Here is a 25,735-nt window from a genome sequence, read left to right on the forward strand (position 1 = left end):
GAGACACCAGTCATTCTCTAGCTATGCGCCTTCCCAAGGCGTGTAAACAAAAAAGAAGGATCGGAAATATTCGCATGCTTCCAACAAGCTTCCGTAGCTTAGTTGGTTAAAAGCTATTTTACGGGTGTTTTAAAAGGTCGCAAGCTGGAGTCTTGCCGGAAGCGGTGATTCCCCCATTTTTCCGTTAATAGAAAAACATCATAGTGACCGAGAGAGTCTAATACCGCCAGATTTTTTTTTATTTTTATTTAAAGTTACTTATCTCTTCTTGATATTTGCCCTAATGCTCTCTGAGCTCTTTAAACTTAGGAAAATCCTTGGTATGGACTTGATTTATTCCCACTCCGACTTTTAAAACTCCTAAGTCGGTTGCGGAATGTCTTCCCAATAAGTTTGGTCCGTTCATTGATGACGTAAGATGTGGCGTTAATTTCACCTATTCCTGTTGTGATCGCTGCCTCAAATGAACCTTCAATATTTAGGGGTATTCGAGTTCCATACGGAACTAGACTTATAGTTTAGTACTTGATTGTAAATCTTTATCTTTTTTTATTTCTACAACCTGATTCCGCTAACACATCCGTACATAGGTATCTCTTCGATTTTGAACTTTATCATTCACTACGTAAAAATACGTAATAAAATAAATAATATAATAATATTATAATTTGACAAGTTAATTCAATCATCCAGTATTGTAACGGTGCATTGTTAACGTTACTATTGTTGAAGTTACTCAATTTATTTATGAGACTAACTAATAGGTTACTAAACTACTGATACGCTAATATTTTTACTTTATTTTGTTACCTTAATTATAATATGTAGACTAGCCTGAATAGAATAGAACTGTACTATTGTGTGCCCTTACAGGGTGTCATGAAATGGCTATATGAACTGTAACACCTTATTATGTACATTACAATGCAATATTAAATAAATGACTAAATGACTACGTTGAAAACGTACTCAACATCATCATTTACACAATTTATCTTGCAGTTTCTCTTCATCCTTTTAGCTATACTATCCTGTACCTTTGTTTTCCTCTTTCATTTTATCTAATCTAGCATCATTTCTCCTTTTCTGGCCTTGTTCAGTTTTGCAGTATCGAACATAATGCCTTAATTTTTACAGAAATCGCATTTTTGGGTATTTGCAGGAGTTGAACTGTCATTGGCATTATGTTTTGAGCTTCCACATCTCCTAGAATAGTTATTTTCTGTCTTTTTGTATAGTTGTTTCTCCTTGCTTCTAATCTGATTTATCTCGTTTCCTCAGTCTAACTACAGACATTTCAAATCTTTCCTTTTGCTACTGTTTTATAAACCAAAAAAAGATTCCTTTCATGAACGTGACTTTGCTTTAGCCGGAAATAAGCATCAAATCAACACATCGACACCTTCACCTGGATCTTGCAACGCGGTACCTCCTATAAATAACAGCATTGCCATTTCTTTGTAGAAGTTTGAATTTCTGCCTCTTCTATATACATATCTCAAAGGATCCCTTCCAGTTTTTCAATCTTTTGCCCTAATGCTACTTTATAAATTTAACTTTTCTTCCGTTGGCAAATTTTCATGACGGGGTTTTACTTAGGAGCGATCTAGATTTCCTACCGCGTCTATTATTTTTGGACTTACTATCTTACACCAATTTTTTACTTCAAATTAGTCTCTTTTTAAGTTTAATAATTCCAGACCTCCTTCATTCCAATTTACTGGTAGTCTCCAAATTGCACTATAGAATCCAATTAAATGGAAATTTTAAAACATCAACAATTCCAATTTAATGGAGTTTTAAAAGTACACACAGGCAAATACCAATCTAATGGTAATTTTGAGACCTCAGATATTCCAATTTAATGGAAGTCTCACAACCGCAGCTATATATTCCAATTAAATGGAGATTTCAAACCCACTACAATTCCAATTTAATGGAGGTTTGAAATCACAGACAGGCAAACACCAATTTAATGGTCGTTTTGAGACCTCAAGTATCCCAATTTAATGGGAGTCTCAAAACCACAGCTATATATTCCAATTGAATGGAGATTTCAAACCCACAACAATTCCAATTTAATGGAGGTTTGAAATCACAGACAAGCTAACACCAATTTAATGGTCGTTTTGAGACCTCAGGTATCCCAATTTAATGGGAGTCTCAAAACCACAGCTATATATTCCAATTGAATGGAGATTTCCAAACCAAAACAATTCCAATTTAATGGAGGTTTGCAATCACAAATAACCCATTTTCTTCACAAATTACCCGATCACAGTTATTTCAATTTAATGGGATCTCAAACAATAACGATTTTAATTTGACAGGTGATTTGAAACCGTTATTTACTGACCACAATACTATTTCTATCAAATTAGTCACCGTACCGTACCTACTTTAGTCGCAATAGGGATAAACAAAACAAACCAGCTTACGTTGCTATTAACCTTTTAACTTGCATTGTACGTAACTACCTTCCAGTTTATATTGCAATTACATACATTTTTACACGTAAAATTTAGTCCCAATCGTATATTTTCAGTGGGGGCTAATACTAACACTACACTACAGTGCAGGAAATTATAGAAATATTGGAACAATCTGTTGTTTTGGAGTGAAAAGCTAAAGCAAGAGAAGCACTATTACCTACTGATTGTTGAATCAAGTATAGCATATATTTATGCATAGTTGTTTTTATCTATGCATTATTTACATTTGCGAAACAGCGTCGTATCGGATTAATCAAGCTAAATATAACAATAAAGCCAAAATACTTCAAAACAATCGTCCGTTTTATCAAACTCTTTTGTATTTTTATTTAGTAAGTACTTACCTACCCAGTATTCGTTATTTCATTTCGAAAATCAAATCTATAATTCTCTCTCCATTATTAAAATAAATGATTGAGCAAAATACAGTTTTTTTTTTGCCATTACTACAATATACGAGTATGATATATCTTTCGTGTGTTTGATTTTGTTTTTGTTTGATTTATTTTTCCCTTATTTGCAACAAAGTGAACGGTGAATAAATTTACCTTTTAGCTCGTCGCCATATGTAGGACCCGCCCTGATCAGTAAACACTGGCTCGCTCACACAGACACGCACAGCAATGTCACACGTCCACTCTCGCCCTCGGCTCTCGTGCAACTGACGCGGCATCCTATGCGGTCTGCGCCCGAGACGGTGTGTATCTATTTATGTATAGATACTACCTATACACTACAGACCCACTTTCAGAGCCTGAGAAAAGAAGACTAAGTTTGCATAAGTATTTGAAAAAAAAAATAGGTGGCAGGATTTTAACGTCGTGTGGAGATAGTCAATCTGATTTTAATTAATTTAAATTTCCATCAAACTGGATTGGAGGAAGGAAGGGCAGATTCGAAGCATTGAAACAAAGCATATTCAATAATGGTTTATTAAATTTGACATTTTATGAAAGGATTTTGTGACAAGCCTCAGTTTGCATACATGTATATAAACCTTGGTAGCAATAATTTATATAAACTTCTTTTATATATTATGGAAAAAACTCAACAAAAAACAAATGTCTTTATAGTAACAAATACTACAGCACAAAATACTTTCTGCGACTCATTCCTAACCTAACGTCAAAAGCCAAACAACACATTTATCCATAGTTGAGAGATTATCATGGTATACAATTATTTAGTAATGTAGGTATAGGAGTGTGTACGTTTAAGCTAACTGGAGACATGTAGTTTTACAGTAAATAAATCAAAGTTACATACATGTAACCTGAATCATTATTTCGTACTTAATAGCCTTTTGATATTAACAGCAACTTCTATTTAGGGTCACAAATTACACAATTACAAACTGAAAACATTTACTATTCTTTGTAGAGAGGTGTGATAGGATGTAAACATATCCTTGAAATACGTGTTCTTAATAATAGCATATCAATTTGTGGGTAGGACGTATTAAGTACATTCTAATTAGTCAATTTTTTTTTGCATGAAGGTTTTTTATGTAGTGTAACACCCTATTACATCTCTGTACTCTCTGTTTCTAGGTATTACTGCAACAGACATTAAACACTTTTATAATATTGTGTGCAACTCTACTCTTTCCAATATCCAAGCGACTCTACCTTATTTATCTATTTCTGCTTCGATACCTCAACGCAAGTACCTATAAATTATATAACGTCATAACAATATTTACAAAGCCTAAAGAACTAACTTACAAGTAAATGCAAATTTACATCTTCAATAAATATAGTGTTTACAATATTGTACAAGCGCTAGTTTTCATATATGATATGGCTTTTTATTTATAAAATCAACTGCCAAAACAATCCCTAGCAGTCATTTTAGGTATATTATCACAAGTCCATGTAACTTTATTAGTTGGTTTAACTTGCGTGACTAAAATGTTATCATGGACTCTAATTTGTAGTGACTTAGCTTACATTTTAAAACACCGAATGCTTATGCAACAATTTATAATATAAACCAGTCGTGATGTCCAATTTTTAGTACCTAGGTACAGTGTAATGGTTATTGGTCAATTGTAATTAACGTTCGGCCAAAACTGCCTAGGTAGGTAATTTGGTGGCAGTAAATGCATTGATATTCATTCATAATCAACAATCCATCACCATCAATGTTGTCACGCAAAATAAAGTTACAGAAAGATGTTATTACATAATGATTGTAAAACACTCGAGCTTTGCTTTTCAATGAGTCTGCTCTGAGCTTGTACAACCACTCTAGCAGCTACAATATATTTGACTAGTTCTGTGTCTTACGCTATTATAGTCTTATTAAACTAGGAATAATTCCCTAAACACTGGCAATATGCAGTCTTAAAATCTATTCCACCGCCGTGATAAACAAGGTACTTCATACATGAGGTCTAACAAAAACTAGGTACGTTTGCAACTCAACTGGGGTGAAACAAATAATTAACAATTTGTTGAACTTACTTGCAGATTCGGTTCTAATAATTAGCTAAGCTAAGCTATAAGTTATTAGACAAAGTGAGGTAGCGTCATTACCTACTAGTGGAAAATATTTACAGTCCTAAGTCTTTGCACTTAGATAATAAATAGTGACATAGGCTCGTCTCAAGCTCATGAATATAAGTTAAATATCTCTTGCGTATCTATTAGCCTGTTACGGAGATTACCAACACAAATACCGCATTACATTCTATTTTAACATACGAGTATTAACTACATGCACACAATAGACACTATTACTTAATTATGTGCAGCTTTGTAGATGACTAGAGTAAATACCTTTAACGGTATAGTTACAATCGTATAGGTAAGTAGTTTCTTTTTCGATCACTGCAAGGATCCACTTGTCCACTGTTGAGGATAATACGATGACTGAACAACATTATTCGTACGATTCGCTCAAGTGCTCCAATAAGAATTTCAACTGTGTTTTCATGAAATTATTTTTGTGCGCGATGGAGTCGCATAGCATTTGAGTGGGCGCGGCGACGCCGCCGGCGCCGTTGTTGTTCCCAGAGTCTATGGTACTATCCTCGGGCGCTTTCAGTGCGGCGACGGGGGCTTTGCTGATATGCTGATAATTAAACGTAGACAATACCGTCCGGATCTTTGCAATGATCTGCTCTACTCAGGCGTTTGATTCCTGCGAAAAATTTGAAAATAGACATGTCAGAATTTTGCAGCGGTAGAAATTTATATCATTCAAGTGTTCACTACTTTCTATACTAGTGAGATATCATTTACATTCACAAAACAAAAACACTAGAGGAAAACGGTCGGATTGCAAACGGTGAGGAGGCTTTATCTAACTAACAGATTGCTGCAGGAGTGTGATGATATGAAGTATTATCAAATGAATCGCATATATTTAAAGTTCCTTATTTAGTAATACTGCACGGAATTATCATTATTAATATTTGTATAAAATGTAAGTACTCATATAAAATACTACGTTAAAGTCGTTTTAAATGCATCAAAATTTAGGCTCTATGTCATAAGAGAGTACGAGTACATCGAATATCGAAACGCTAAGTACAGATTAATGATACGCTGTGCTCGCGGCGGGAGCGTTGAGAAGCGAGAGCAACATCTAGTCTAGAAGCGGGTGGGACGGTGTGTTTATACCTTGAGGTTGTGGAAATAGTGCATGATCTGATCGTAGTCCATCTGCAGGTCGTCGAACCCCAGCGCCTCCGCGCCCGCTCCCGCGCCCGCTTCCGCGCCCGCGCGCGAGTACATCGGGTTGCCGACTATCGTCGCGCGTTTCACTTCTGGGGAACCGCTTCCTATTAATACCAAAATTGTCAGTATCTCTCCTCCCCTCTTGTTATCAGGGTGATATCACTCCGCAGATCGTGTACGTTCGGCTGTCCGGTTGCTTGTAGGCAGAACTCCTATGTAGCAAGCGTACACGAAAGAGCACGAGTTGCGTTGTTGATTGGGTATTGCCGCGTCAAATATCGATTCTTAGACAGTGATTCTTCTATACGTAAGCGTTAATATTCTGTAGTTTTATCATGGATTGTTCACAAGCTAATCTGACGTTTCAACGAAGGGAACATCTCTGTAGGATTTACCTTTGTTTTGATTCGTAGCTTCCACAAAGTCACCTTTGACGTTTGATTCTTTGGATCGATTCTTATGCCTCATCTGGACTTCTGGCAGACCTGCAACAAAACGAAATTTGATAACTCAATTCGTTAAAACTAAAATAGGAAGAAACATTTTAATTTTCGCTATTATAACTTTTAATAGAAAAAGGTGTACCTATGTTGTACGGCAAAAGAACACAATCCCAGAGGAATAGGATATTAAATTAAATTAATGATGATATACTAGGTCCACCATTTAAAGGTGCGTTAATATACGTATTTGGCAAATTGCGCGCCATTTGCGAACCGCTCGCCAACGCGTGGTTTTCGCGCGAACAATGAATTCATCTGATCATGAGGCAATTTTAGAAATAAGGCGTGAAACTTACCGATTCCAGAGTCATGCATGTAGTCCGGACTCGGCGGCTTGGCGAAGGTGCGGCCTCTGTCGAGCCCCACGATCTCCCGGTAGTCCTTGTTCTCCAGCACCAGCGGGGCGTCGTTGTCGAACTCGAACAGCCGCGCGCACTCCTCCTTGCTGAGCTTCTCGACGGCGTTGTCGTCTAAATCGTGGGGGAGGGGGTTCAAGTCGCTTTTGTAGTTTTTCATGTCTCGGCTCGAAATGTATGGGGCGTCGGTTTTGTTTAGATCAATAATTCTGAAAAAAGTTTAAGTTGGTTAGTGATTTGTAACAAAGTCTAGATTTTAGGGTTACTTTAGGCTTATTAGGCTCATGAATTGATTCGCAGAAAAAGATTTCAGCATATATAAACTATCATCTTACACATTCTTGTTTTGAGCATCGAAACGTAAAATTGTACTGGCCTGACCGAAGGCATAAAACTATAATGACCATAAGTTGGCAGCAATTTTGATAGCCCAGACGGTGCATGTGTTAATTAAACATCAAAATTTCATAAAAGATTGACGTGTAAAAATAACACTTGCACCGTATGAATTAATGAATATCAAAATGAAAATATGGGCATATGGGCTATCAAAATCGCTGCTAGGTAGGTATGTGTTGTATTTTTACGAGTATAAGTACTATGTAATGTTCTTAACTAAGCAAATGGGCATGGAAAAAGGTGAGGGGGGGGGGGAGGGAAGTTTACCTAATTATTGAACACAATGGGCTCCTAATCTCAAATTTATTTATAATTGATTTATTAATTAAACTTTATTGCTCGTAGACTTATAAGTACTTACCAACTTAATGCCATACTCTACCAGTCAACCACTGGGCCGAAATGGACGTTTGTTAGGGGCAATATCGTAAGTGATCTTACCGGTCTGGGCGGCGGGCATTTTCCGGAGATCGTCGTGATTCGTGTTCTCTGTCGTGTTTCTTGTGGTGGTTCCGGGAGTGGCTCCGGCGTGTGGGGGGCATGACGGCGTCCGGCAACACCTGGTAGTGCAAGCAACAAGGAAACTTATTAGGTACCTACTTGCTACCCCAACATTACGAAAATATTAAGCGAAAATAGTATAATTACATTTTAACTGGAGCATTATGCGTGTGACAGCTGCAATCACGGTGCAATTTTGTCGTGGTTTCTTAAACTTTGTCAATAAAAATGCTTCGGTGAATGCCACTGAGCGTCAAATTTGTAGTTTACAATTATGAAGTGATAAAACTAAAATGCTCATAATTTTCGATTGTCGACTGTGTTTGCAGTTTACGTAGGTAATGGAAGATTCGTTGAGCAAGCAATAAAAATGGCGTTCTAGAGCAGTGGCTGTGACTGTTTTTCCTCGACAAATTTACTTTAATATGCCCTATATTTTCGTGAGATACTCAAAATAAAACATTTAAATAAATTCAGTTAAATATTCCTTCTAAAATCGTTATACTCCGACTCTTAGCTACCTACATCATGTCTTGACAATCTTATTTAAAACACCATTTTGACATGTTCGGTCGAGCAACGTCCATGTTGCCAATCCGAACGTGTTAAGTTAAAAGCATTTATTCGCTTAGCATAAATAAGGAAGGAGGCGCTTACTTTATGGTTATTTCTCAGCGGGACAGGTACCTGGGGTTGCGGGGCGCCGGCGCTCCGGTGCGGCGGCACGGGCGGCCGGTACTCGCCGTCCGCGCTGCACACACAGGGGAGCGTCAAGGGCGCCGAGACCCCGCACTAGCGTCTCCCGAGCGTCGCGTCTAGTCGGCCCTATGGCTGCTGCTCGACGCAACGTTGCCACAACTAAGCAAAGAGACCATTTTCCATAGCGCTGACTAGACACCGACGCTCAAAATACGCTAAAGCCGGGGCTCTGAATGTACATTTTAATTTGAAACTGACTAGCAAAGTGGATTCAATGGTGTTAACAACATGTAAAAATAATGAAATCCACAACATGTAAAAAATCCGAGTAAAATCAGCTCATACCTACTAAAACACAACTCGGCTTTCGGAATAGAACTTTTGGTCTCAGAGCTACACTGGTTCGCTGTTTAGACATTTCCGTGCATGCGTCTGGCCAAAAACGTGCCTTAAAAAAAGTGTAAATTTAAGCGTGGAAGGTTTACTCGTAGGTACATTTTTCTAATAACGCGATGAAACTGAATTCACCCACGAGTTTATTGATATTTTTACAGTGAGTGCAAAACTACATTTTTAGGGTTCTAATTCAATTGTGCTATTAAGGAAAATCTATTACAAAAACATTGGTTATCTAGATTGAAAAAAAAAATGGTTCATACACTGGTGGCAGAATATGGTTAGCCGACTACAACTAATCAGTTCAGAGGCAAGCATAGGATTTCACTACGCGTGAGCAACATAATATAGTTAAAAACTAATCAGCATTACAGGAGGCGCGTTTATAAATCGCTAAATTAATTTATCGCCTACCAAAAACTACGGAGATTGCGGAGCTAACACAACTGTTGACATAGTTGACACTAACGACTTGCCACTGTCGACTTTCACGACACCTTGTCAAGAGCCCTCCTAGTCTTTCTGGTTAATTAATAATAACAAAATTTACACTAATAAGTCACTCAAACCTGCCGACAAAAAGGCGCTTTCATAAGATACAAAAAAAACTTACTTGAAAGTTTTTTTTTTTTTTTATACTACGTCGGTGGCAAACAAGCATACGGCCCGCCTGATGGTAAGCAGCCTCCGTAGCCTATGTACGCCTGCAACTCCAGAGGAGTTACATGCGCGTTGCCGACCCTAAACCCGCCCTCCCTCATTGAGCTCTGGCAACCAAATCACATGTCAATTACATGTTTTTATTTATTTAAAAATAATACAAAGCTAATATTCTCTATTTCATACAAATTAACATAAAAAAGATTTTCCCGACCAGAGTTTAAGGACATAGTGTGCAGTAACAGCCCAAAAAGACCTAAGCCTGTGCTAAAGCTAGTTAAAAATCTTATGATTTTTTTTTATGTAATAGGCCGCAAACGAGCATACGAGCCGCCTGATGGGAAGCAGTCGTCGCCGCCCATGGACATAAGCAACATCGGAGGAGCCACTTATGCGTTGCCAACCTTTGAGAACTCTAAATACCTGCTTCTTGAAGAACCCCATATCATAGCGCAAGGGAAACACCTCAGAAGGTAGTTCATTCCACAACCATTTTTTTAAACTACCTATTTATAGATAGAAACTAAAACTAATAGTATAAGAGGGTTATTTCAGAAAAATGAGAGCGTAATTTCGATTGTATAGCGGTGGCTAGGTTTGTGTGACTAACCTGTTTACTTTTAATAGAAACGCACTTAAGTGACCATTGTTAGATCTTATGCCGTTGCAATAAGGTTTACGCATGATCACTGAACTATGCTGTCTACATGGGTATCTTATATAAGTAATCATACTCACTGCCAATGCCCATCTCCAGAATGATGCCTCACATGCCTCGACGGTTTCTTGGAATACGTGGTCGAGTCGATCGGTCGCTCGCGTCGCTCGCTCTGCGACGGCAGCTCTATCGAATTAGGGTTGTCGAAGCTCGTGACCATGACGTTGCCGTTGTCGTTGCGGATGGCGTCGTCCGGGTCGACGTAGTTGTAGTTGAGCGGGTTGGCCGTGATGCGCATTTCGGTATTGCCGTTGTCAGGTTGGGTGGAGTTGCGGTTGGTGGAGTGGCGGTTGCCGTTGCGTTCGATGGTTGCGCGGCCTAGAATTTATCCATAGTTTGTTAGAATATATTAGTTAGACTATAGACATCTAAGATAAAGTTTCTAAATAAGCGAGGCTTAAGGCTTACGAAGGCCTGGAGCTATACGAGCGAGGCGCGGTTTAACGCGAGCCCAAGAGCAGAAGGCCCGCAGGGCGAGTCTACGCGGTCAAATTATAACTCCTCTACTAGTGACTGTATCAAGCCCTTTAACAACCTATGATTTGATGAATATAATGATAATCTTCAATACTACTGCTGCTTAAAATTCAATTTTCAATTTTATTTAAGTATATGAAAATAATGACATTTTTAACTACATATAATGTTATGTATATTTCTTTCAACTTAATTTTATGCTGACATTGTAACTACTTTCGGGAAATAAAAGGCTTTTTTTATTAAGGTACTACTGCCAACAACGCCATAGTATTTAGAACAGTCCTCAATTTCATTAATTTTACAGTACATATGGTGCTACTTTCCCGCACACGTGCGGGTATGAGCATTTTCCGTGCATATGTCGAAATTTTAATGAGCCATATGTACTGTAAATCGTTGTACGATACACGTGCGAATTTCCTATTTTCTGCACTTGTATCGTAAATAACTAGAACAAGATCCTTACCCAGCCACACCCAATCGTGCGCGTTAGTCGTGGACTCGCGCTCGGGCTTGTCGCGCGCGAGGCCGAGCGTGGTGCCCACGAGGCCGGCCACCTGCAGGCGGCCTCCCTCGGCCACGGCGGGCAACGCACGCCCAGTGCCAGCAGGCGCACCGCGCGCCGCCATAGGCTTCAAGCGAGACGCATATACAACGCATGATACCACGAATATCTGGAATAATTTTAAGTTTAATTAGGATCGCATTTATCGACGCCGAATCAGCTTGGGCATATAATATGTCGTACTTCGAAATGCACACTTGAACTGCGGCCAAGGCGCTCAAAAATATCTGAACATGAACTCTAACGTCATGATAATATAGGATTTTTCAGATATTTGTGATCACCTTGGCCGCTCCGATAGGTAAATCTGATGGCGACTGATATATTTTCGATATAGAACGGCTTTTACTGCTCTCATGAGTCATAAAACTTTTCTAACATGCAGTGAACCGAGAAATGTTTTTTTTATCTACACACATATCATAAACCTTCTATGATACCTTAAATATCCGTCAATAATGGTCAACATTAAGATAAACTGTTTGTTACAACAACTTTCTTATCTGTGAAAATGTTGTAATTGCTTCATCACTGCATCAAAATCGATTTGGTAATGACATTCAAATTTCGAACATCTCTGAAAAAAAAGGAATTCAATTTGACCTCTAATCTAATATCAGTCGACTCGAGATGCCTTTTTGTTCGACATGAAATATAAATTGCATACAATGTTAACAAATCTGGCATGTTAGTTTGTATCGAACGATACGGAAATAGGTCTCCGACTGAGTGATATTTCTGATAAAAGTTTTCATTTACCGCCATTTGACGTGTAGTTTATCTTTTAATTAGTTTGAAGTACAAAATGAGTTTTTGTTGTTTTTAAAGTAACTATAGTAAAAGTTTCGTTTAAAATGAGCGTTAAAGATATTTCAGCGACGCCGCCACACACGAGTTCCGCCAAAAGAGCAACGATGCTCCAATGTTGGCTGTAATTTGGGTTAGTGAATATAATCATAGAAAGTTTATAAAACGTGTGTAGATAAAATAGTGTATGTAACTCTACATAATTAGGCATTAAAACACTCGTTTGGTCCCTTTCAAAAACTCATTTCGTTCATTTCTTAAACCCACACTGGTGTTTTAATGCCTTTCATTATGTAGCAGTCACATAAAGTACTATAATAACCGTGCTAGAGTAATAACGTGTAAATATTTCAGCACTTACCACTATAGCGAAGCAAAATGCCACAAGCAGAACGTACATTCCTGAAAAAAACAAAATTATCCTAATTATTTATTGCCTCATTCTCTACTGGCCTTATCTCTTTGTTGTGTAATATTGTCGCTATTATACAATATAACAGCTGTATCATAAAGTCACAGGTCTTTAGAGCAAGTGTCCTTATCAAAGCAAGATAACTTGTAAATGCAGTGAACTAATTCCATTAGTAGGGCACTATAGAACCTTGTCACGTCAGTTCAATGAATTGCGTTGATATCGACTCATTGTTAAAGTAGTTGTATGACAGAGTTCTGTGTCTCGTCGTCTAACTTTTCGTACGTTAGATATTGACTCAATGAGCTTGACTACCTACTCGTAACAATGATATTAGTTTCAAAGTTTATAGAGTGCCTACCTGCATAGGCTACATAGACTACAATCAATGTTAAAACTAAACCATTTACATGCATTAGTATACCCATATTTGAACGCATATATGTAGTAGGTAAAAAGATTGTTTTTGCCCTATTGGCTAAAAAACTTAAAGGGAAAAAACTGAACAAAACTTTTCCGGCATTCCTCTAGGGAAAAAGCGAGCACGTTTACATTGCCGTAGGTACCTTACCTACGTTGTCTTATTTTCTGAGCATAGGTATCGAAAGAAATGTTACACGGAGGAGATTGTAACGGAAGTATTAAATATACAGCTTGATTATAGTTTTTGAATTGATTCTACCGCGAAACACGAAATTTGATCATATGCCTCTCTATCACTCTTGCATATTCGACTGACAAAGAGGCAGATAATGAAATTATGATGATCGCGTTTCGCGGTAGGCCTTTGTAAATAAACCGCTTTGATGCATCAAAGCGGTTTTACCTTCTCAAAAAACTGTTTAAGGCATAGTATGTATACGTTACTCTATGGTTTACAATATGTATGTGCTAATGTTGCACTCTGGCGGCAGAACATTTGCAGTAATACCTCCTATTGATAATATAATAACAACTTGAGACATTGAATCTCAATGGCTTTACATCTGGACTCTGGATTTACGAGTAGGTAGGTATTTACCTATTTCGATGGACGACATGTGGTTGCTGGGGTGCCGGGGGTGCGCCGCGGCGTTGGTCCTGTAGATGGACGCGTACTGCTGCGCCTGCACTGTGGGCTCGTGGTTGTTCTCGTCCTTGAACCCTGAAAACATTGCTTATGAGTAAATGATATACTTGGGGTAAAACGCAAATCCAACAGCGACATTTCAATGTCGACCGGTTTGGCCTAGTGGGTAGTGACCCTGCCTACGAAGCTGATGGTCCCGGGTTCAAATCCTGGTAAGGGCATTTATTCGTATGATGAGCATGGATATTTGTTCCTGAGTCATGGGTGTTTTCTATGTATTTAAGTATTTATAAATATTTATATATTATATATATCGTTGTCTAAGTACCCTCAACACAAGCCTTATTGAGCTTACTGTGGGACTTAGTCAATTTGTGTAATAATGTCCTATAATATAAAAAAAAGTAGGCACGCATAAAATAAGCGTAAGGCCCGGTTGACTTTTTAGAAATTTATAAGCCACGGAGCTTCATTTGTGAAATGTGCATTTTTGAGGAACAAAAGAGCCGACATTGTATTTTTGCTGCGCGACCGCGGCGTTAGGCCAGAGAGTTTTACTGTGTTTATGTTAGGGTAGAAAATAACAATAAATAGTAGGTACCTCGTAACACATCACTTAGGTCCGACAAGCCAGTCCTAACTCCTCCCCTCGCCATGATATCATCATTCTGAGGCGTATCGGGTCGCTGTGGTGTATCACCGCCGCTAAAATCCACATCTACACTTGCAGCAGCGCTGGCGAGGGCTCCAGGTATATTCTTGATGTTCGCTGGGGTCTTGGTGTCTCCTTTGCCGGGTAAGGCGACTCGGCGAAGAGGCCCGGTGCGGCACTGTTCGGGTGTAAGGAGAGTTACGCGGAGAAGTTCGCCGCTGCCTGAAAGTTGAGAAGTGCAAGCTTAAAAACTATGTCCCTATTTATATGCTTAGTTCATGTGTCGGCATTATTAACTCTTTAAATGTTAGTTGTCGTATGTCCATAGCGCTAAGAACGCCTGTAAGCAAGTGGGTCCATAATTGGGGAATGCACCGCTAGTGCGCCATAACGAATCTTTTATGAAAGAGTCGCTAACTGCCCGCGTGTCTTTGCTAGGAGGAACACATAAAGTAGTCTTAAAGTAAGATCTTCATAAAAAATTAGTAGTAGTAGAAGTAAATGTATGCGCAAGAATGTCTAAGCCTATCTCCTCCAACCCCTTAGGCTAATCTACATTTTTTTTTTCAAATATATTATAAATGCTCGTGTAAACACTCACATCTTATATGTAAACCTACCTTCTCCGACAGCGATAACTCTGGGATGCTTCGAAGCGAGCATCGGCGCAAACGCAACGACTTCAGGATCGAGGCTCTCCACCAGAAGGAAGTAATCGGTCACGGCCACGTCACGCAACGCTGTGCGAGTGTCATCCGCGAACTCTATGTCGATATCCAAGAGACCCTCCTGCAAATAATAGTTTACTTCGTCAATCAACTTATGCACCGACATCTCTCTGTGCACAGAACTTCTATAAAACAGATCTTTCACACGGCTGTTATTTGCTCCAATCGGAGCCATGGCGAGTTGGAAAAGTTAGGTAGGTACATTTAAAGTCTAGATCTCCATGACCGGGAAGATGGAATAGGTATGATCAAAGTAGATACCTACTTTGTTTTACTGTAGACACACTTAGAAGTAGCTGCAAATTATGTCGTGGTCGTATAATCTTAACTGACTGTCGGTAGGCCTTATGATTTGGCACAAAGGTCTACAAATAGTCAGTAAACACTGTGGACGATAGTACCGACCTGATATTGTGCAGTAAGTCGCCTAGTGACAGTGGTTTCCGACACGTATCCGTTCTCGATAGCCGGGTCGGGTGAGATGTTGAGCTGCAGCCCGGAGATAACGCGCACCAGTAGTCGAGAGATTGCGACCTTGTCATTCACTACTCGGACTTCTCGTAGACCGATTACCCGCCCTGTTTCATAAGTTGAAATGTTAGAATTATTCACGTTTGTCGTAACGGAATTAAAGGTTACTAGATTTAAAGCTATATGGCACCGTAAGCAGGTATTCTTATGGATCTGGTCAGGATGTGTAGCCAAGATGCTAATCATTTGGTCCGTAGCGTACGATACAGTATTCTCTTTCTATCTTCCATATTAGTGCAAAAGAGACAGTTACGTTTCGTTCACTACGGAGCGTAAACGATTGGCATCTTGGCTGAGCACCCAGATCAGAGATCATCAGTTTTACGCGAGTGCGATGGTTGGACTAATGCGCGTAATGTTTTTAACTTTTGACGCAAAAACAAGGGTGTTATTAAACGTTTAACAGTGCTGTTATAATATTCTATTTATTAAATTATTATTTAAGTAACTCGAAACACGACAACACCGTGTCCGAATTCGTGGTTCAAAATACTGTAGAAAGTTACCTGTGATCGGTGACAGCACTTGAACTTCGGTAAGGCCAGTGCTCCTCCCCTGCAGAACGCGGCCCCTCAAGGAAGCGATGCGCGGGTCTGACACCCGCATCAAGGACTGCACCAATTCTGTGACCTTTAGTCGGGTGCGGCGCGACACGAAGTACGACACGCGTCCAGAGTCATGGTCTTTGGCGAGAAACCGGGCGAATACCTGGGCAATATTCAAAAATAATAGTACCTACGTGCACGGTTAGGGGTTAAGTAGAATTAAACCAATCTTAAAATGAAGAAAGTCCCGTCAGTTGTTTTATGTTTACATCGTGTCGATTAGTGCAAGGTATCAGGTTTGCGTTTGCGTATTCTAATTTTAATAACAGGTTATGAATTACATCTGGATTAGACATGTATCAGATGTAATTCATAATACTAAAATACTTGTGAATGTGAAGGCGCGTGCACTACAATTTTAACAAATAAACTATGTCGCTTCACTTACTTCAATTTATTATAGGAATACCTACTGCTCATTTCCAAGTATAAGTACCTACCAACCTATTGCCTACCAGGTTTTTGAGTAACATTGATCTAGATTTTTTCCGATAGATAACGTCCGCCGAGACCACTAGTCTTCCCTAATCTCAAGGTAGTATTATTATAATAATGTTAAATAAAATATTATGGTTATTTCTTTAGTTCCTCAGAAACGTTATAGAACATCTAAACTAAAAGAGCGTTAACTAGAGCGTGAATGAATGCCTTCATGCTCATTAAAATCGTAAAGACGACATCAAAAGGAGATGACAATTAAACTACTTTGTCACATTTAATACTTCGACGCATCTTAACTATCGTAGTTTATTACGATAGCGCGACAAAAGACTGAAGTACCTAATCTTCTATTTCTGGCGTTGACAATACAATTGGCGTGATGAATGAGATGATGGCTTAAAGGGCTCGATTGGCCAAGTATCTAAACAAAAAAGTAGGGTTTATTAGTCTGGCAAAGATAGATGGATTTTGCGCTAAATAGAGAAACTCCGACCACTGCTTGTCCTGAATAAGACAGATGGTGAATGATTATTTATTACTTACTTCGATATTAGTCTGTTGGTACCGCAGTCGGCACGAGCGTTGCTCGGACAAGGAATTTGTACCGTCGGGGCGCGACCCGCCCCATCCTCGCGCGGACAGGGATCGCTTCAGTCTCTCCTTTGAACTGAGGTCCTCGGACACTTTCCATCCTGATTGAAAAACAAATTAAATGTTTGTCTGTTGCACAACGTTGTAAAGGCGATTGTAGGTAATGTTAGACTTAGTCAACGGCGAGAGACATAAACCCCCTTATTCATAAACGTCTACTAAAGTTACGATGCCGCTAATAATCGTTTGTCCCTTTCCATCATACCAATACGTCGGAAAGGGACAAACGATTATTAGCGGCATCGTAACTTTAGTAGACGTTTATGAATAAGATGGTTAGAGTTTATGTGATGCGTAGCTTTTTTTCATTACAGACACATCTCCAACAAATGTTTTCAACAATTATGTTAAAGTTTATTTAAAAATGATAGGCAGGTACGTTTTCATCATTTTAGTTGTGAACTTAATGTATACAGTAGCTTTTAGTTAAAACAAAAAATATTACTTTGCTAAACCGCGAACAGATAACGTGGTAGTCAATCAGCTAGCAATTAGCTTAATGTACAGAGAGCTTTTAGGGTTTGTATATTATGGTTTATGGTTAGGTCACGCTTAATACCGAAGTCGGAAAACATTTTTTGACTGATTGTATGGAACTACAATCTTAGAAAAAGGAACTGCATTCTTTTTGTGTATTCGAGGTCCGGTAATATATTAAAGTTTTTGTAAGTTAAAGTCGAATAGGTATATTTATCACCGCGCTTTCTAGTGGCGGTTCTTCGCCGATTCCCGCGGTTCCATACCGTTTCTATATTTAGTTACTCGCTTTTTGCTAGTCGTTGCCGATGGTTCGATCAGCTACTTCTACGATGGTAATTATTAAAAAAATATAAGTACCTTTTATCTGTGACAGTCTTCGGTTATCAACCTCCACCTCCAGCGGGTACTCCGGCATCCAAACCGTGAAGCGGGCCAAGCCGGTGTACGTGCCGTATTTGACGATCACGGAGGCGTTCGACGAGCCTCTGATCTCCGAGCCGTCTACGTACACTGAGCTGCATGATGATGAAACCTGTCAACAAATTGATACATTGGAAATTAAAATTAAGATGGTCATCATACTGGCGCCTAGACTTTGTCTTTGTAATATTGTAAGTATACAAATTGTTCATTAATATGACGTGAAAATTGCGACCTGTAGATGAGAACATCCGGACATACGAAAGCAGTTTGCCCGAGTCAAAACGGAGACCTTCGCCAACGCTTCGGTTAATAATTGATGCGAATGCGATAAAACTTTTAAAATATCAAATACACGATGTACCTATGATGCTCATGAATCTTACCATGGTTAAAAACAGAACCTATAAAAAAATACCTACATAAAATGGACAAAACCATGTAAGATATATTGCAATATAACTTACAACTTACAAGACTATACACCTACCTTAATCATCAGCAACCAGTCAATTAAAAAACACAATCCTTTTATTCTATTTTGTTTTTAACCAGTTATATGAAAACTCGTATTGGTCGAAGAGAAACAAAACAATAAAAGTTTTCTTACCGTACTTAATTACGAACTGTATGATATTAAATCCCGAGAACAAGTATTACCTACTTTAATGAGGTAGTTGTCTGTTTCGGAAGGGACTTTTAATTGACTATTAAACCAGCTTAATGGAATGAGATCTGTAGCTTCCTTTAACTAAATTATTCATTGAAATTAAAAGTGGTAGTTTCCTTTTACTCTTCCTCTACCGTGTTCCCTATTGCATCCCATACTAGAAACGCAGGACAGGCTACCTAATATCCAAACACGTTTTTTTAAAAGTACCTACTTGCTAGAAAGAAAAGTATTCGATAAACATTAAATTAAATATCAAGTGATATATAATTATTGTCCGCGAAAAGTGATATTTCACATACCTACATACAATTCGCGAATCCAAGTCGTCATCGTTGATTAGGACCGCTAGGATATCACAGTTTTCAGTTTTAATAGGTCAGTTTGATACAGTTTGTTACCATAAAGTGACAAAGATATTAATTAATGTATTGGCAGAAGTAAGGATTGACTTCTTAGATGTCGGGCGGGGTCTCATAGTTTCCTGTTAGGCACGTACTCTATTGACATTTTCTAGGAACTTCAAAGGTGACTTTTATTAACCCTTTGTCTGCAGTTGGCAAACGCGCGCGTTTTCGTTGTACGGGTCGTTAACATTGACAGCGACACATGCGTTTGGCATCGCCTGGACTATTATTCTCATTGCCTAAGTACTGCATCAAAGGTTGACCAGTATAAGCGTCTCGCCTCGAGATCTGTTAACAACTATACGTAACCGGAGTAACGCCAACGGTTAAAGTTACTCACACGCAAAGATAAAAGAGCTAGCAGTCGATGTAGACCTATGCCATAAGTAACACCATGTAGGTGTTCTTGGCGCTGTAAGTATGAACTCACAACGCCTTTAGAAGAAGATCGATATTAATTACATTCAATGTAGGTACAAAAGTATTTTCTGTGGAAAATAAACACACCGAGTATATGACGGTACACTACACGTTTTATTGTAGCAAGACTGTAATTAACGACTACATTGCGGTGTCGATTAATTTTTTTTTACTGACATCTTAATTATATTTTACTTTCCCTATTTACCACTGTAGTTAAAGTCAAAAGCATCCTGCACTTAATTCACAGGATGCTAATATGTCGTCTGTATGCATCGTAAGTGCGTTCTGACATTAGATGTTAATGTTATGGCTTGCATTAAATGCATTACGTTTACAGCAGAGCTATATATGTCTATGAGAATTTGTCTTGGTAATTTAAGTAATCATCATACAGTAATTGATCATTCGTAAAGCTGGCATTAAGCAATTATATACTTAATTTTTTTCTTTGATATCGGTTAAAATTAAAAAGCGGCCAAGTGCGAGTCGGACTCGCCCATGAAGGGTTCCGTACCATTTATGAAGTATTAAAAAAAATTACTTACTAGATCTGGTTCAAACCAATTTTCGTTGGAAGTTTGCATGGTAATGTATATCATATATTTTTTTTAGATTTTTCATTCTGTTATTTTAGAAGTTACAGGGGGGGGGGACACACATTTTTTCACTTTGGAAGTGTCTCTCGCGCAAACTATTCAGTTTAGAAAAAAAAGATATTAGAAACCTAAATATCATTTTTGAAGACCTATCCCTAGATACCCCACACGTATGGATTTGATAAAAAAAATTTTTTTTTAAATTTTTATGACGTATTAAAAAAAACTACTTACTAGATCTCGTTCGAACCAATTTTCGGTGGAAGTTTGCATGGCAATGTATATAATATATTTTTTTTAGATTTTTCATTCTGTTATTTTAGAAGTTACGGGGGGGGGGGGGGGGGAAGGGGTACACACTTTTTACCACTTTGGAAGTGTCTCTCGCGCAAACTATTCAGTTTAGAAAAAAATTATATTAGAAACCTCAATATCATTTTTAAAGACCTATCCATAGATACCCCACACGTATGGGTTTGATGAAAAAAAGATTTTTTGAGTTTCAGTTCTAAGTATGGGGAACCCCCAAAATTTATTGTTTTTTTTCTATTTTTGTGTAAACATCATAATGCGGTTCATAGAATACATCTACTTACCAAGTTTGAACAGTATAGCTTTTATAGTTTCGGAAAAAAGTGGCTGTGACAGAATCGGACAGACAGACGGACATGACGAATCTATAAGGGTTCCGTTTTTTGCCATTTGGCTACGGAACCCTAAAAACCGACAAGTGAGAAAATACAGTCAACTGTTCATTAAGCGTCGGAAATAGTGGAGCTAACTTCAATTACTAAACTGTGGTTGGGAGTTGGAAAAAGCTATATGCTTTTATTAGCACGATGAACAAAACGTTTGACAAATTAAGAGCGTTTTAATAGAGGTGGTTATATGTCTGTGTTCTCACCTTTAGTAGGTACGCTTTCGTCTTCAGAATGGCAAGAGCTTCGTAGCGTGACGTCGGCGACCTGGCCGGCCTGCGATACGATCAATACCTTCATGGCTTGGGATACTTGATGCCCGGTTAGAACGGCCGTGTTCACTGTTCAGCTCCTTCCAGTTGTAGATGTGTCTGTGAACTCACCTTTAGTACGCTCTCGTCTTCAGAATGGCAAGAGCTTTGTAGCGTGACGTCAGCGACCTGGCCGGCCTGAGATACTATTAACACCTTCATGGCTTGGGACACTTGACGCCCGGTTAGGACGGCCGTGTTCAACACCTCCCAGTTCTGCAACAAAATAAAACATGGTTATATGATAGGACATTGAAGGTTTTAGTTTGTACTTATGTTAGGATTAAATCAAATTTACTAATTTATTAACTTCGATACTGACCGTAAACATATTTTTTGAATAATAAGGTACTTACTTATAGTGCCCTGTGTACAAAGTTAGCGGCCCTGGTCCAAAAGATATTAATCCCGCTAGGATGAGTACGAATTTTTATTTGCCAGTATTTTATGATTTCTATATTACATATTTAATATGTATCTATAACTATTTACTTGTGACTAGCTTTATATCATCCTAGATAAGCAGATATTCTGTATGCGAATCTCTTGAGATACGGGTTGACTTCACACTACAATGAGATGGTACAAAAACTTGTATTGGACACAATGTTGAAATGGATAGGTAAGTAGCAATTAACTTGTGGTTTAACCGATTGCATTTCCCGTCCTTACAAAATGGACACAGTACATTTAACAGCTATGGTTTGTTGGCTAGTTACATTGTCAAAGAGCCTTGTATCCTGTTTGGTGTGATTATCCAATTACTTACGTTAAACCAGTCAGGATAATTGTTGTTGGTTGACAACGTGAGAAAATAGCACGAGATGTATTTTGTACTTTTTGGTGCTATTATGAAACCAGTTAAGAGGATCCTAGTTACAGACTATAGTAATGGGTGTAACAAGAATAATCAGGGGATGTTAGAAAAAAACTATAGTAATAAATAATAAGAAAAGAGACGCCCTTAGGTAATACCGAATTAGTGTCTTCTAATTAGTACCACGAATAGGTACAAAATAGCCCAGGCAACATTACTAAATAAAATAAAAACGAACCATTTTGATAACAATCCTAGCTTAAAAGCCTGTAGATTCCCTTGGAGTGGCTTTTAGAAAGATAACCTTGATCGACTCCCAACCCACCAAAATTTACCACTTTGAGACCTAAAATTTGATAGGTAATAAATTTTGTCTCAAAATTTATTACATGTAACAGGTAATAAATTTTGAGACACAATTATGATTTTTTTTTAAACAAGTTAGTGAAACTACCTTATTGATACCCGAATCCGAACCGTGTAAAAGTAACATGATAAATGTAAAAACAAACGAGCTAGCCCAGTCTTTATTGTACTTTGGAATTGTATGGACATGCAATACATTAATCAGAGGCGAACTAATCAGAATCCGCAGCCGTCTTCAATATCTTCGTCCTTTGTTAATCCATTTGGCGCTGCATCAATGGGGTCTGGGATGAATAGAAGTCCTTTCAGTGTTATATCTAAGCTTAACCAAGTCCGGCCAAGTTAATTAAGTTTAAGCCATACAGGTTCTATTCATTAATTTCATAAATGCATCCCTTATCTTGTATGTAGATATGAGTAATTACGAATCAACCATTATCATTCGCCCAACCTAGCGTTTTTCTCATGGTACATTATTATAGATACCTAAAGGTTCGTTTGGAATCTATTACCATAATTTGGCGTTGGCATTAATCACTTGCGTAAGTGATTGAGACTAAGAGGGAAGATGAGATTATATATGGATTACGCACTTATAGAATGGTCGGTGTTCTGAACGACTTATTGAAGCCGCCTGAAGGCTTCTATTTACTTGGCGTATGGACCGTTGTCTTAGACCGTTCTTTAGACCCTTTTATCCTATTCGACACAACAGCTACTTATATCGTTGTCCGAATTGCGACGCGAGTTTACAACGGTGAGTGTTTGCCGTGCTCTTCGCTAGAGTAGCTAGGATCAGTTGGTGTGTTGTTTTGTTATTTAAACCCAGTACGAAATTTACTGTCTATCTCAGTTTGTCTTGTCTCTTAGCGAAATGGCACAAATGGAGTAAATTAAGTTTCCTATAATATATTATCTTATAAGATCCGCGGCCAAATCCGCTTTTACTTTGGAACCGCGGAGGTTGTTTGCATAAACGTATGAGTCATTTTGCTTCGCTTTGGGCCTCCTATTAAACCCATACCTACAAGCAAACAATCAATCATTATCTTTATTACAACAGTAACAATAGTAAGGTATCGTTACATAGATAATGGCGTTCTCTTCCAACAAGTTCATTCAACAACTCGGCGTAATTACATTACACGGAACAATAATGGCAGTGTGCACTTAATCATTCATGTAGTTCAATTAGTTTAATCATCTGGGCAGTTAGGTAGAGAGTCGGGGGGCGTTGATTGTCCGTCAGTGGGCAGGTAGTTATTGCCAAAGCCTAGGAGCGTAGGAGAGTGTTCGAGTTAGACCATTTTGCGTAACGGTGACTTTAAGATTCGGAAGAATAAATGCGCCGTACCTTGACCATAGATAATATAATGGCTAATATTTAACGCTGGAATTTAAAACTGTGGATGTTTGAGGTAATATTGGGATAAAAGTTTTAAGGGCGGATGGCCTGGTCTCCCGAAACAAAATAAGAAATTCAGACTTAAGTATATTAGGTAGCTCTTGTATTAATAAGTGAAACACTTAGATAGACTAAGTTTTAATGTAAGGTTTCGCGTTGGTTCCTGATTTTGCATTGAGTGCTTATAATTATATACCTTATTAAGGATTGGCATGTTGACAATGTGTAATTAACACCTTAATGGTAACTGTTGCAGATAACTGAAGGCTAAGGTGTCCATTTTTCACCATAAACGCCGTACTCCAAGTACAGCCACTACTGTAGTAAAGCAGGTTCGTCAGAGGAGAAGCCTCGCCTCGCCTACATCTATTGGAACATAAAGCCAATGCTTACAGGCCCGAGGCTCAGAACTCGGGTAACCCGGGTAATTGCTTAATAAATATTATTCTCTAACTTCATTAAGACGAGACCGCACACTGAGCCCTATGCAAATTGAGTTACAACAGCTTGTCTTTTCAGCGATGTTACCGTGAGATAGAGATCTGTTGTGACTATTAATATGCGATATACTCGTACCTATTTAAATGATGTCTACACGTGGTGTCGATTCATATAAGGTATAAATGTTTATCAAGTTCTTGGAATGCGATGGCATTTGATGAAAAAAAAAGAAGATAACTAAAACAGGCGAAATATCGAATTAAGTGGAGTTTCTCTCCCGAGTTATATCCCTAAGAAGGGATAAGAGGGTAAGTACATTTTCTGTGAAGTGAGAGTCGTTAAAGTCCATGAATATTACTAGTGATACATGCACAAGTTTATAACAATCTATGTAAAGAAATTGGATGTACAATCTTGTATAGAATTAAGAATATCGAGTTCTACAGCAACGAAGAGCAAATGTGTATCCTCCCTTCTGCTGTAGTAAAAATAGTTTTTTCTCAAACATACATGTTTGAGAAAAAACTATTTGAAATGTTGAAATGACTTACTTCAAATTAGCGTTCAAGCGTACATAGGCTACGGAGACTGCTTACCATCAGGCAGGCCGTATGCTTGTTTGCCACCGACGTAGTATAAAAAAAAAAGGTCCGGAAATACCACATATCAGGTAAGATGAGTGACGATGATATGTAAAGGAATTTCATACAGCCTTACACACCTAGGCCTGTAAGGCAACCTTCTTTTGTTTTTAAACGTCAAATTATGGCACGTTTTGGCATTCAACCTTAAAAAACCTATAAGCAAAATTCTGCCATTATGCTTTTTATTTGTCTTTTTTGGTTATTTTTTTCTTTTTTGTGTTTGTTAAATATTAGTTCAGGGCTTCAAAGGGGAACGAATATTTGATTATTTTTGCGCTACGACGTACGGTTTAGGAGATGCAGTCCTGTAACGGTTTTTTTTTCAGTCATGCACAAATTTTTAAAGCGCTGTATCTACTAAACCGTGCGTCGTAGCGCTAAAATAATCAAATTTTCGTTTCCCTTGGGAACCCGACGCACTGAATAACCTATCACATTAGAACATGAAACAATCATCATTATCATCATCATCCTATTTTTTTTATTATTATTTCATTGCAAGTTTGAGAAAAGCACTATACAAATGTCGGCGAGAAACGGGGTTGCCGGCCGCGTATCCCTAGCCGACCTCGCTACGCTCGGCCGTCTATATCTACTTGGCCTGCAACCCTTCGTTTCCCGTCCTCTATAGTAATGTACTATAAACGTACGCGATAATGTCAGAGCTTATCCAAAATTCGTTGGCATTAGCGGACTCGAGCTCCAAGTA

General features: G+C 38.4%; 1 protein-coding gene across 2 annotated transcripts in view; it reads right to left on the reverse strand.

Annotated features, from left to right (window-relative positions):
- Positions 1-3,408: 3,408 nt before the first annotated feature.
- The window catches only part of LOC133521278 (transmembrane protein 132E), a 127,455-nt gene continuing 105,128 nt past the window's right edge, over positions 3,409-25,735 (reverse strand). Inside the window, exons 5-21 of one of the 2 annotated variants that reach the window (XM_061856149.1) lie at positions 21,426-21,569; positions 18,186-18,360; positions 17,241-17,389; positions 16,158-16,359; positions 15,526-15,698; positions 15,013-15,181; positions 14,342-14,614; positions 13,693-13,815; positions 12,621-12,661; positions 11,354-11,561; positions 10,428-10,725; positions 8,592-8,685; positions 7,875-7,993; positions 6,975-7,243; positions 6,571-6,660; positions 6,119-6,279; positions 3,409-5,636 (exon numbers count right to left, since the gene is read on the reverse strand). In XM_061856149.1, coding sequence (XP_061712133.1) covers positions 5,622-5,636; positions 6,119-6,279; positions 6,571-6,660; positions 6,975-7,243; positions 7,875-7,993; positions 8,592-8,685; positions 10,428-10,725; positions 11,354-11,561; positions 12,621-12,661; positions 13,693-13,815; positions 14,342-14,614; positions 15,013-15,181; positions 15,526-15,698; positions 16,158-16,359; positions 17,241-17,389; positions 18,186-18,360; positions 21,426-21,569 — 2,703 coding nt within the window. In that variant the 3' untranslated portion in view covers positions 3,409-5,621. Of the gene's footprint in view, positions 5,637-6,118; positions 6,280-6,570; positions 6,661-6,974; positions 7,244-7,874; positions 7,994-8,591; positions 8,686-10,427; positions 10,726-11,353; positions 11,562-12,620; positions 12,662-13,692; positions 13,816-14,341; positions 14,615-15,012; positions 15,182-15,525; positions 15,699-16,157; positions 16,360-17,240; positions 17,390-18,185; positions 18,361-21,425; positions 21,570-25,735 lie in introns of those variants that run through there. The other variant, XM_061856150.1, reaches the window with a different exon arrangement.

The sequence above is a fragment of the Cydia pomonella genome, chromosome 9 (genome assembly GCF_033807575.1).
Source record: "Cydia pomonella isolate Wapato2018A chromosome 9, ilCydPomo1, whole genome shotgun sequence".
Classification (NCBI taxonomy): domain Eukaryota; kingdom Metazoa; phylum Arthropoda; class Insecta; order Lepidoptera; family Tortricidae; genus Cydia; species Cydia pomonella.